Here is a 13,457-nt window from a genome sequence, read left to right on the forward strand (position 1 = left end):
GAAAAATAGAAAGATCAAACCGTAGAAAGACACGAGGATTTAACGTGAAAAACCCCTCCAATGCGAAGGGTAAAAACCACGGGCGCCAGCCAGTAAGAACTTCACTATATCGGGTGTTTGTGTACAACGCCTAGCGGCGGCTTACAAGAGGAATAATAGGATTGATATTCTCCGGTGAAGCCTATGGGTTAGATATATAGGAGAGTCACGTGGTCTCCTCAACTTCTATTAGCAACGTGGGATTAAAAATTTGCATCACATGGGCCTTAATGGGCCAAGCCCAAATTCCAACAATCTTCCATCAGAATTTGGATCACAATATAACACTCCCCCCACGTCTATTATTTATACCCCCTCCCCTGCTCCCACACACCTCACCAGCCACAAGTGAAGTGCAGCACCAACAAATAATATATATGTGCACACGCAAGCTAGCGAGCCACCAGCACAACTGCACAAGCACGTCTCTGCATTCCGATCATGATGGGCTCGCTCAAGCTGACGGAGATCGTCTCCAAGAAGCTGGGCGGCGGCAAGGTCACCTCGCCGAGCGCGGCGCCGTGCCCGCGGGGCCACTTCGCGGCCTACACACGGGACGGGCGCCGGTTCTTCATCCCCATCGCCTACCTCGGCAGCGACACCTTCCGGGAGCTGCTCAACACGGCCGAGGAGGAGTTCGGCGCGCCCGGCGGCCGCCCCATCGTGCTGCCGTGCTCCGCCGACCGCCTCGAGCAGATCCTCGACGCCTTCCGCAGCGGCGGCGGCGGCGGCGCCAAGAAGAAGTGCGCCGGCGCCGCCGGCAGGATCAGCAAGATCTGGTAGCGGCAGTGGCATTGCAGAACACATGTTGCTGCAGCTACCTGCTAGCCGCTGCTGCTGCTGTTGCTGCTGCTGCTGCCAGGCTGATCGATTGATTAGTCTGGACGACGATGACTGTGAGATTGTATATTAGCTTCGATCCATTGATTCATTGGCACTGAACTGCTGATCAATCTATGTGTTGTGATCGATCTGTTTAGTGGATGTTTTTTTTGCTGCTCTCCTGGCCGTACATGCCAATGGGCGTGTTTTCAGGAGACCAGCTGTGGCTGGCAGTACTATGGCCAACTTGCCATGATGTAACATCTCCGTACTTGTTCATTCGTTCGGTTTTTTTTTCCCAACTTCTCTTTTTCTCTTCTTTGAGATTATTTCATTTTTTCCGCTGTCATATAACTGTTGTTGGATGTTATTTTGGTTAAGTCGTGCAGCAAATCATTAGTTGGTTGATGGTGCATTGCAACTTTTTTTTTAAAAAAAACAATTAATAAAATTTACAGAGGAAAATGAATTCATTTTGGATACATTGAGAGTAAACTGCATATATGTGTGTTAGCCCACAACTAAATGTTGAGCTTAGTTGTAACTCGTAACGGGATGAAAAGGACACATTCGGGAATGTATTCTAGTTTTTGCAAGATTTTTTTAATATAAAAAATGGAGAAAGTCTCCGGTTTATGCATTAACCATGTATGCACGGTCATTTTTATCTTTAAAATGTGGGCACCAGGATTTCAGTCTTGTTTACGGGAGTCATGGGCCCACAACTCAACCACCACACGAAGGTGCTTCCTTTTTCTTTTGCAGGATGCATGGATATACAAGATGTGAACTAGTATTGTGTAATGACATCAATAAAGTTGAGTACATAGCCAAAACATATTCAGGAATCAAGATAGCTTCACAAGGTATTTTCGTTAAAAAAATAAAATGGTTTATATAATGAAAATAGAGAATGATCGAGACCATTATTCACCCTTATTCATACCCATGCTTCCATGTCATGCATTAACCTTAGCTTGCATACGTGCTCTACAGTACGTAATATATTTATCATACTCTAGCATGAATATATTATCATGCTACATTGATATATGTCTATATACAGTGTATAAATATATCATGAAATGAAATCTATGGAATAGAATGTTGCCTATGCACGTGTAGGAATATGAACTACCAATTAAAATATTGAAAATTATTGTGTCCACGCATACACACACACACACACACACACACACACACACACACACACACACACACACACACACACACACACACACACACACACACACACACACACATACACATATATATATACATATATATACATATACATATACATATATATATATATATACACACACACACACACACACACACAATGCAAGATAATATGTAAAATGATGGAATTGAAGTGGATGGACGTCAATTGGGTTCAGGTGAAACATTGCATTCATCGTGGAACAAAGGCACATGGGAGCTGCATGCTTCTCAATCTGAACGCCTAAGATGGCTCAACAACTAACCTATGCGCACATCTAGATCAAAAAGGAAAAACTGATGTATGACTGCACGTTATTGAGTGATTTATGAAGTGACGGCATGCGACTTAGGGGCCTCATTAGTGTCACTAAATGCTAATCGTTTTCTGGTGACTATACATGGACCATATATAAATACTCGTTCAGTTCCAAATTATTATAGATTCTTTTGGCTTTTCTAGATATATAGTATTTGCTGTGTATTTAGATATAATGTATATCTAGTAGCATAGCAACTATGATTCATCTATAAAATTCAAACGGCCTATAATTTAGAATGGATGGAGCACTAGGTATATTAGAGGAGATATTAGAAGTGTCTTATCAAATACAGTAATATGGGATGTAAATATAAAAAAAGAAATTAAATATCTGGTGTTATTAAAAAGAAATAAAATAGATACATATGTATTATATATGGATAAATCCAATGAACTCATATTGTCCGTGATATGTCGCTGTCCAAACTCCAAAGTAGTAGAGGTGTGCAAGGTTTTGGGGCTTGCAATTGGATGGTTGGTTGGCGATGCTCATGGGGCTTGGCTGCTTGGACAGGAATGTGTTGAGAGTGAGGTATCAATGCAAGCCAAGAGATACATCGCAACGGAAAGCAGAGAGGGGGCTATCTGCGGTGGTGTGACTGTGCTGCCAAATGGTAAGGAAAATCGTTAGCATCACCACCGGCCCTTCTCTGCGCCGGGACCACTTCTCCCTAAAAGCAAGGGATGATGAGCAAAGTATAGCTGTGGGGCCTTTAATTATTTGAACTCTTCCATTTTCTGAAGGAAGCATCATCTGATTAACTGAAGATTAACACTTAGCAGCTTCTGGCAATTAATATATGCTTTGCATATTATCCTTTAATAAGAAGTTCTCGTTTGCCTTAATCAGGGGGGGGGGGGGGGGGGGGGTTCTTAGTAGCTGTTGCTGTTCAAAATGCAACCAGAAAAATGCATATACATAGTCTTTTCTTTCTTCTTTTGCCAGGGCACTCGCAACTTCAGTGTAGATCACAAGCTACAGGAGGATCAAATGAAAACCGGTGCAAGTAGTGCATCAATGGCGCCCAACAATTTGCGAATTAGGATTTGTATATATAGATATACGTGCTACAGTGTGCGGGGTCATGAAAGGTGCCACATTGTCCTTGGTCGTTTTTGGACGGGGAACTTGAAGGAGAAAGTGACGGCTGCTCAGGGGATGGAGGTGGCCTTTCGATCAGAGCAGCTGCGTGTTGGGTCGGGTGGGGACGACGGGGAATAGCGTCAATGGCTGCAAGGCGCCGCATGTGCTCGCCCTGTCTCGACATGCCAAGCAAAACCATCCATACAAATTCTAATGCCACTCTATAGATGTCATACTTATTTCTTTCTTTTTGAATTTAAATGTCATACTTATTTCGATTGCCACCTGTGTTGTCCAATCAGAGCTATGTCAACAAATGATTTATCTACCGTTTATTCTCGCTTCAATCCTAGGTTTTTTTTTTCCAGGGAAGTTCAATCCTAGGTTACATGCATGGTGATGATTAGCTTTGGAGAAGTTCATTTGTCTAGCTTATGTTCCTCGACTGGATGAAACAGAAATGTCCTGGAATTCATGCATAATTTTTTCTTCTTTTGGTTGCAACTTGCAAGGTATGGATAAGTTGTTGACAAGAGATAGGTAATCTAATCAAGGCATGCATGTGGAGGACCAGTCTTCACATGCTTTCTGAATGCACAGAACAGGAATGGATTGCAGATTGTAGATATATCCTTTTTGCTCGTGGTGTGGCTAAGGTTCTGTTGAGTTAGATCTCTCGACAGTTCTTGATCTTCCTTGGTGTCTGGCTGTCTGCACTTTGGGCCAGCAACTTGCTGGTGGATAAGTAACAAGATCCGTAATCTGTTGTGTCCTTCGAGTCGATCGGTAGAAGTATGTGCCTTTTGTTTGCAGCCATCAGGTCCCATTGCATTCAGATGATCGCCAGTTACTGCTTATCAGAACAAATCAACAGAAAGAAACCCGTTACAGATATCGGCCACTACATACTCCAATAGCATTGGGAAAGTTGCTTTCACTCGGTCAATTCCTCTTAATCATGAACAATCATCACACCACATCGCTGCAAACAAAGAAACAATTTCTGTCCACAAAAGACGATGACACAATTTTAATTCCGTATCCGGGAAACTAAGAACGAAATGTCAATGTAGCAAATAAAAAGAAATAAATTTCCTGATTCAGACGTTCTCGTCAGCCTCATGGAAACATAAACATAATTCATGGTATATAACAAACATGTCCTAGCCGCTCAGCTGTGCACACGAACAGATGTCCTATCTGCACTTACTGGGATGCTGGACATACTAAATGGCAAAAAAAAAAAAATAATGGGATCATGAAGAGAACAAACCTATGAATTGAAGTGAACGAGGACAAGGAACAGAGAGCTAGCTCCATCTGCTTGGTTGCAGTTGACACCTACGTTTCAGAAAAAAAAAACTATACAGATCAAGTCATGCGTTTCACTATTTCAGAGTGTTCATCAAGATAAGCCAGTGATCTGTACAGGATGCAGGATCAGGCATGACGGCATTATTGTTGCCTCTTCCTGAATACTGACAATCAAGTAACCTCATTCAACTACTACTTTTGAATACCTTTGCTACACATCATCGAGAAAACACCATTACTTCTAGTGACTGATCTATGGCTTGCTTACGCTTATCGTATTGAAATTCTAGCACTGGTCAAGCAAGCTAAAACTGTCTGCAGGCTGTGCCGTGGGAATTGATACATCTTGAAAAAGTATGATTTGGATGTGAATCAATATTACTTGATCCTGGATACTAGCAAGGAAGCATGGTCGATTCACAGACACACTAAAACAAACTTCGTTGGCAATCTTCTCCAGGGCTTACATCGGATACTGTCTAAGTAAACAAGAACTTTTCTTTATACAACTTCTGCGCAACCAGTGAAGCATAAATATAATCCTAGTTAGACAGTAAGACCTAAAAGCATTGCTAAGGAGCACAGCATCAGTATTTTCACTTCTAAAACAAGGTCGGATGTCAATCTATGAAAGAACTCATAAATGCAGCTAATCTCTGGGTGGGTCGGGGAGGAGTTCAGTATTCTAGGACTCTATTTGTGTAATGAGTTCTATTTGTGTAATGAGTGATTCTCTAAGGGACTAGCACATCATGTATGACAATATCCGGTTCACAATAGTGTGACACTGTACTGGGCAGTTAGCACCGAACAAGGAGCAAATTGCAAAACATAGGCATGTGCTTTTGTGGCAAACAGTATAGCTCATTAAAACTGTACAAAGTATGTCGTAACTAAAGCGGAACCTCAAAGCTGATATGATATATCTGAGCTTCATGTGAGATCCACAAGACCATAACAATCATGATGAACATTTTTTAAATTTCATAATAATCAAATGCCGTGAGAGCACTCTTATGTTGCATCACAACTGTGCAGTGAGGAAACTGTATATCCTCAAAATTGAGAAAGGGAGATGTGGCTTGCTGATAAGGAAAATTATCACTCCCTTAACTCTGGCTGCACAGGAATAGTAACAAAAAAAAAGGTACAGAAGGTAACAACAGGAAGAACAGCAGAACTTGTACACGATTTAAGATAATTTCATTGTTGGTAAGATTCATCTGCATTCCACAACAAAAGAAGACCATCACCAGAAAAAGTAAAACATAAGTCTTGTGATTGGATTGCTTCCCTAGAATAATCTTTTCAGCTAATTTTTGCTTCTGGTAACAACGCACCATAGCAAAGTTGCAACAAGAATAGCAATAACGGCAAAAGGGACTGAGCACAAAATTATTACAATATTGCATCAAGCCCTCTTCCTCTTCTTGTTTTGAGACTCACCCCCCTTGTTAAAGCTTCTGAAATCATTCGTGGTCTCAGCAGTGTTTTGCTTCTTCAGCCCTTTACGCCCACCATGCCCAAACTTGGCATCTCTTGACCTCCTGTTCTTTCCTTCTCTACCTCTCTTAGCAAGACCACCAGACCTATCACTAGGAGAAACCCCAGGCCTCTTTTTCTTTGATTGTTTAAATCCTTCCTCTCCCTCAAAGTTCAGGTCTGGCACATCATCATTTCCCTTGGCGAATCCCCCCTGCTGCCTCTGCTTCCTCCACTTCTTGACTGACTCAATCTGCTCCTTCTTCTCCTTAGCCCGCTGCTTGTTCTTCTCTGCCTGCACCTCCTTTGCTATCTTTTTGGCCTCTCTAGCCTTCTTCCTCTCCTCAGCCTCCTCGATCCTCCTCTTCTCTGACAACAATCTCCCCTTGATCTTGTGCATATGTGCATCAGTCTTGACCATCTCAGCATAGTAATCTGTTGGCCTGAGGAACCGAACCTTCATTGACTGCAGCTTCTCAAAGGCCTGCCTTGTGCCATCCAAAGCTTGGGTGTAAAATGCAAGTTCACGGGCAAGATCATCATTCACATCAACTTTTTCCCCCTGGTCATACTCAATGGTGAGCTTGTGCATCCAGTCCACATTCTTGGGCCAGGCTATGTCTTCAAGTTTTTCAAGAATGGCATCCTTGTTGTATATAGCTTTGTCTGAAGGCTTAGCCTGAGCTTCTTCCCCTGAATCATCTTCCGAGTCTGACTCTTCCACATCAGAATCAACATCATCCATGATGACTTCATCATGAGCCTGGGCTTCTTCACTTGAACGTCCCACCATTTTTACTGTATGCCAAAGAAAAGAAGATATTAATCAGCAGAACCAAATGGAAAAACTAGAAAGGAAGTTATATAAAAACAATATTAAAGGGATTGGTGGAATTCAGATTCCACAAAGCCCCAACCTTAATTTGTACTACTGAGTGAGACTAATGCTGGGTGCTTCTCATGATGAAACATGACAAAAGTACAGTGCAAATGCCTAGTTCATAAGGAACATGATACACAGCCTTGAACTACAGCTAAATTGGATGAACATCGAGAGGGAAGGTGTCATGGGAGATATAAAAAGTAGACTACATAAGTAACATAGATTCAGTCCATTCTCGCCTATCATGTTGTTGTGAGAAGTAGGAAAAACACTTGTGCAGCATTTGCAGTCCAGTCTAAATTCTTCATCTTCAGATATCTAATTAGGTAAGGTAAGAAATAAACCAACTAAAGTTACATACTCATCTCCTGCAAGCTCAACCATTGCTGCAAAATACAAATCAACAAGCAACCTAATGGATATGACGCCACTATCTACATAAGAAAAATAAAACACACATATACTTAAAAAATGACCATGAACTTGAAGTTCTCATATTGCGGTCTTGATTAAGCATCAGTGAAACGCCATGCCTTTAGATGTCAAAGCGGGTACTCAGGAAAAAATCTGCTGCAGCAAAGACTAAAAATCATCCACTCCATACATCTCAAACCACTAGACTAAAAAAATTCGTAATCATGCTATCGTCAATTACAGACGCAACCATCCACTCCATACATCGCAAACCACTCGGCAACAGACGGGATGAAATTACACCCACAGCAGTTCACGAAAAACCTAAATATCGTTGCGACGCAGAGACGCCTCGAAACCAGAACCATCCTTTTACCCAGACTGAATCCACGGAACCACGCCGGCCAACCGGGCAACAAGAGCTACCACCCGTTCGGGTAACCGGCGGGCGACTTGCGAGGTGAAAGGGAGGTGGAAGTGGGGGATGACTGGTGCGACGTTTACCTGAGACGGGGAGGGGGGACGGCGGCTGCCGGCGATGGGACGGGGACGGAGCGAACGGCGCCGGCGTGCGTGGCGGCCGGTGAGTAGAGCGCGGGAGGGGAAGAGGAGGGGAGGGCGGGGCGGGGCGGCGCGTGCGCGTGAGAACAAGGGAGCTAGGTTTTCCCTCGCCTCTTCTCTCGTTTCGGCTAGGTATCAATGGGATGGGCCTTGCCCTCAAAAAAAAAAGAAATGGGCCTTGTGTGGGCCACGGCCTAGCAAAATTCCAGGGGGTGGGTGGGGGGCAATTGTTGGGCTCGTCTAATCAGGCCGAAACGTAATTCCATGGCACGAGTTGGACACTTGGGCCATGAAATTCCTCAGGTCAGGTGCCCCTTGGAACCCCCTCAAAAAAAAAAAAAGGTGCCCCTTGGAAGTTCTAACACACACTCGAGTAAAACTCTGTTTCGTGTCTCACTCGATTTTTTGTTCTATTACAATTTATTTATATTTACAAAGAAGAAACAGAATGATGCGTATGCGCTCAATAAGTTTCAGATGCGAATTTATTGAGAACATTGTACGTATGCAGTTATGCACGTAGCAAGATGGGATTTTTCGCACTACCAAGGTTCTAGTAAGACTTAAATGTGGCCTGAAAATTTTCTATCGGGGTTATCTGTATCACACTCGAGCATTTTTGTAGCCTCTCCTACATTCCAATTTGTTTCGACCATTGGATCAGCATCCAAAGGCTGTCCATCCACTTCTACCTCCAACCAAAAAGCTCGGTCATGTTCTCGAGCTTCTTCTTATCCCCTCCCCCCTTGCCCGCGGGCCGCCGCCGAGACGGTCCACCTCCCCGCCACGGCGTGGTAGGGTCTCGCCGGGATCCGCGCCGCCACCATGGCGCGGAGCTCTAGCGAGACCCTTGAAAGCATCTAGGCTCCTATTTTAAGTTTTGCTAATTAATAATAATATTTATGGACTAACAATTTCTTGAGAGAAAAATGAGTACATGTTGGTCCATGGGTGACGAGGGTACAAACCCAGGACCCCTAACGGGCCCGACTCATGTAATAGAAGGCCCAGCAAGCCTATTGGGCTAAGAACGGGACAACCTGCTAACCCGCGTGGGGAGCTGCCTTCGCTGCTAAGCCAGCGGGTCCGGGAGCCCGACCTCCCAGGACACATGGCGGCTCCCCGACCTAGCACCCCGGGTCAGAGCCATGCCGGTGACCCGGGACGTGCGCTCCAAGGGCGCCGCGCCTCCTGACAGGCGTGCCGGCCAAAACAGGCTCCGTGCGAGCCCTGAGACACCAGCCGTCCTTATCTTGCGGCAAGGGCTAAGCCAGGAGGACTCCCTGACAAAGGGACAGCGCCGCTCACGCAGGCCCCGCGACACAACAGGAGGGGGCGTCCGCATACGCTGCCTCCCCTCGCCGTAATGATGGTTGCCGCTGTGCCTCGCCTCATTACGCCAGTGAGTGTGACCGGACGCCACCGGGCAGGCCTCGGTAAGACACCCCTCACCAGGCGCGTCGTCCGGTGACAGAGCTACGTAAGATAGCCCCGCGGGCAAGGAACGCGGGCTCCGGCGGACAAGACCGGAAGAGACCCCCGAACGACCGTCCGAGTGGTCGCGCCGCCCCGACTGAGCCAGGATGGGACACCACCGGGGGAACGCACCGCCCAAGAAGATCGCCAGGATCATCCCTTGCCCCAGAAGATCGCCAGGATCAAGCCTGCCCACTCCCGACCGACCGAGTGGGCCCCGACGACTGACAAGGACAAATTGCACCCCGGCGGTGTCAAGACACAGCGCTAGATATCTGTAAATGGGGGCCCCACCTTGGACTATAAAAGGGAAAGCCCCCTACGTAGGAAAGGGTTGGACTCCCACGGGTTCGACACTGTTTGACCAGCTTGTAAGCTCCCCTCTGAACTTTGAGCACCCGGGCTCGAGAACAATAGAGCGAGAACACCACCCCCCATACTGGACTTGGGGCATTTCAGGCCCGAACCAGTCTAAATCCTCGAGTCTTTGCGTGCTAAACCATATCCGATCAAGCGCACAACCAATGATCAATCGAGTAGTTTTGTAGTCGTCCATTTCCCACAGCGACAGTTTTGGCGCCGTCCGTGGGGACCGCTTTGTGTGTTCATTGCTTCGGCGATCGGATGGTTTCGATCACCCCATTCACCGCTCCGGCGGCGAGCCGCGGTGAGACAATCCGTTTCGGCTCCCTGGAGTTTCCCATGATCCCCCGCGACGGATTGTGGGCGCCTACACTGTTCCCGCCTTCCCAGACCTTCCAGTTCGAAAGCCTGGAGTTCGTCACCGACCAGCTCGGTACACTGCACCTCCATGAGGAGGAAGCCGCCCTAGCGGACACAGAGGAGCCCTCTGCTCCCACCAAGCCTCACGACCTGAGGCGTCGGCGATCAGTTCGCTGGCGCATCAAGAAGCGCAGGCCATCACAGCCAACCCGCGCGGTGCTCCGCTGCGTCGCGCTCATGATGGCCTCCAACCCCGCCGTCGAGGATGTCAACTTTGTCCTCTTCTCTCTGGCCAACATCTCTCGGCAGCTCGCGGGCGGGCCTCCGCTCTCGACGCCCAGCTGTAAGGATCACCGGGGTGTCCGACCCTAGAGGGGGAGGGGGTGAATAGGGTCGCTAATCGCTTTTTAACCTAGGGCTCAATCTACTTGCAAACGATAAACCTAAGACGTCCTACACATGCTAGTTATGACTAAGGTTTATCTATGCAACTCTCTACTTACCCCAAAAAACTTGCAACCTATAGCCAATCCTAATCAAATTAACTAGGAAAGTAAAGGCACACAAGAAAGAGTAAATGCGGAAACGTAATAAGGTAAGTAAAGAGATAAGTGCAAGAGGGATGCAAACTCCCGAGTAGACACGGTCATGTAACGTGGTTCGGCACAAACGCCTACGTCCACGGGACACCGAGGCTCTTCCGATCACCGTCTTGCACTACGCCACCAAGGCGATGCCGGCAAGCAAAGGCAAGTGCGCACAAGACACCGAGTCTAGAGCACCGCCACCGTCTCTCTCGGTCACCCGGCCGAAATCCACTACGGAGCTTCTCCACCAAGGAGGGGGCCTCCTCTTCCCCCGCACAAAGTGTCGTTGCCACTCCACACCAAGACGGAGAGTCACACGACGGATCACAAGTTGCTTGCCGCAGCAAGACTTCTCTCAAGGGAGCTCTCGCAAGAACTAATCCCTAAACAAGCACTAAGCACTCTCACAAGTGTGCTTAAGCCTATATGATGTACAATGAAGCTCTATGGTGGTTGGAGATGTTCTTGGGTGTGTTTGGGATGTTCAGCAACTCCAGCACCCTTCAAATGTCTGGGGTGAGGCGTATATATAGGCCACCAAGTCTTGTAGCCGTTGCTCCAACGGTCAGCTGAAAATCTGCTACCACCGGAAGAACCGATGCCTCTTGGCAGGGTAGCGTCGGTTCATCCGGTCACTCACAACATGAAGTAGCCGTTGAAGTCCTGACAGCTGACGCAGAGACCACCGGTTGAACCGATGCTTTGCACCGATGCCTCACCGGTTCAACCGGTGCTGAAAGAATCTTCTCCTGGATGCTGACGTCATTACACCGGTGGTATGCACCGATGCACCGTCGGTTGAACCGGTGCTGAAGAAACTTCTTCTGGGCACTTGACATCGTCTCTGGTACAAAGGACGGCCATTGCACCGATGCCCTATTTTGGACCGTCGGTTCAACCGGTGCCTATAGGCTGACTTGGCTTCGATTCCCTTCTGCACCAAAGTATCAACCCGTAGGGGCAGTCCATCGGGCCTTGCTACGCCTGTCTTCTCTTTCTCTTTGTCATCACTTGAACCTAAAAGCCTGAGAATGATCATCTTAACAATCATATTAGTCCAAGTGTTGTGTTGTCATTCGATCACCAAAATCACTCGAAATGGCATCAATGGTGCCATGTTCGTTACACCAGCTCGTCCTCAGAGTGACTCCCGTTCGGCCTGCGCAACGCCGTGAGCGTCCACGCTCGATAGGTGCGCAAGGCCGCCCAAGGGTTCCAACCCGTGTCGCAGTTCGTGGGCGTAACGGAGAGCTACCCTGACTCTGTCCACAACCTCCTGTGCTTCGAGGATCCCCTGAGTGACTCCTCTAGCATGGGGGACAATCGCCTGGAGGGCACATCCGTGCCAACGCGCATGTGCGCCATGGCCGACGGCGACCCGCCGCCGGAGGTGGTGCCGTCTGAGCAGACGCACGCCCCAGCGGACCAGCGCGAGCGAGCGCTCACCGATGCGCAGGCCCATGGCAAAGATCTCTGTCGTTGCCAGCAGACGCCTCCGCCTGTGGAACAGCCCCCGCGGGCCCCCTCCGGGTCAAAAGGGATAAACCCTGTGGGTTCCGCGCGTCAGCGCGCACGCAGGGTCAACCACGACATCATCAACGACGCCCAAAGGGACCTTCACCGCCAGGTGAGGAACCTGGTGGAACTCGCCGCCGTCCAGCAGGCGGAGAGCTCCTCGCTAAACCGCTAGCAGGCCGCTGCCTCGTGTCCTGCCGGCGGCACAAGGCACGGTGGGCGAGAGCCATCCGAAGTGCAGCGCGACCCACCTGCACGGCAGCCCGACGCGGGCGACGCGGCAGCCCCAGCGGCGGCATCCGCCCCTCTCCCGCCAAGGCCATTGATTCACGACCGCGTCGGTCCCATCTACAATGCGCGCAACATGATCTGAGGCCGGCGGCAGGCGAGGCACCACTCCGACGTCGACCGCGCGGCCGCTCGAGCAGGAGATGCGCGGGCATACGCGCCCCACCCGGAGCGCTCACCGCTCCGGTGTGGGGGACGCCCCTGCGACCTCGACGTGGATCGCGACTGGAGTCCGAGCCCTGACCCCACCAGGCCAAACGCCTTTTCCAGAGCGATCCGGGGGGCGCCTTTCCCCCAGCGCTTCCGACCGCCGGCGAACATCGTGAAGTATACTGGGGATACGAACCCCGGCGTGTGGCTGGAAGACTACCGGCTTGCATGCCGGGCCGGAGGGGTAAGCGACGACCTCTTCATCATCCAGTACCTCCCTATATGCCTGGGAGAGAACGTCCGCGTCTAGCTGGATTTCTTGCCCGCCGACTCCATCGGCAGCTAGGCAGACCTTCAAAGAGTCTTCATCGGCAACTTTCAAGGCACATACGTACGTCTTGGCAACTCTTGGGATCTCAAGAACTGCAAGCAGGAGCCCGGCAAGTCTCTGCGCGACTACATCCAGTGCTTCTCCAAGCAGTGCAACTCACTGCTAGGCGTCGTCGACGCCGACGCCATCGGTGCGTTCCTTAGCGGGACGCACTGCAAGACCCTGGTCCACAAACTAGGGTGCCA

General features: G+C 48.7%; 2 protein-coding genes across 2 annotated transcripts; one reads left to right on the forward strand and one right to left on the reverse strand.

The window, feature by feature from the left end:
• The first annotated feature begins 382 nt into the window (after positions 1 to 382).
• LOC120658455 (auxin-responsive protein SAUR68-like) lies at positions 383 to 1,257 on the forward strand. The gene has a single exon (XM_039936736.1). The coding sequence runs from the start codon at positions 481 to 483 to the stop codon at positions 820 to 822; it is 342 nt and encodes a 113-aa protein (XP_039792670.1). The 5' UTR covers positions 383 to 480; the 3' UTR covers positions 823 to 1,257.
• A 4,715-nt stretch (positions 1,258 to 5,972) lies between these two features.
• On the reverse strand, positions 5,973 to 8,251 carry LOC120658391 (probable rRNA-processing protein EBP2 homolog). Its single transcript, XM_039936665.1, has 2 exons — positions 8,086 to 8,251; positions 5,973 to 7,082 (listed from the first exon to the last, which is right to left on the reverse strand). The coding sequence occupies exon 2, from the start codon at positions 7,075 to 7,077 to the stop codon at positions 6,214 to 6,216; it is 864 nt and encodes a 287-aa protein (XP_039792599.1). The 5' UTR covers positions 7,078 to 7,082; positions 8,086 to 8,251; the 3' UTR covers positions 5,973 to 6,213.
• Between the last annotated feature and the right edge of the window lie 5,206 nt (positions 8,252 to 13,457).

This window comes from Panicum virgatum, chromosome 2N, assembly GCF_016808335.1.
Source record: "Panicum virgatum strain AP13 chromosome 2N, P.virgatum_v5, whole genome shotgun sequence".
Classification (NCBI taxonomy): Eukaryota; Viridiplantae; Streptophyta; class Magnoliopsida; order Poales; family Poaceae; genus Panicum; species Panicum virgatum.

Excerpts from the sequence above, each read along its gene's own strand:
- LOC120658455 (XM_039936736.1), top strand. The coding sequence starts at position 481 with ATGATGGGCTCGCTCAAGCTGACGGAGATCGTCTCCAAGAAGCTGGGC.
- LOC120658391 (XM_039936665.1), bottom strand. The coding sequence starts at position 7,077 with ATGGTGGGACGTTCAAGTGAAGAAGCCCAGGCTCATGATGAAGTCATC.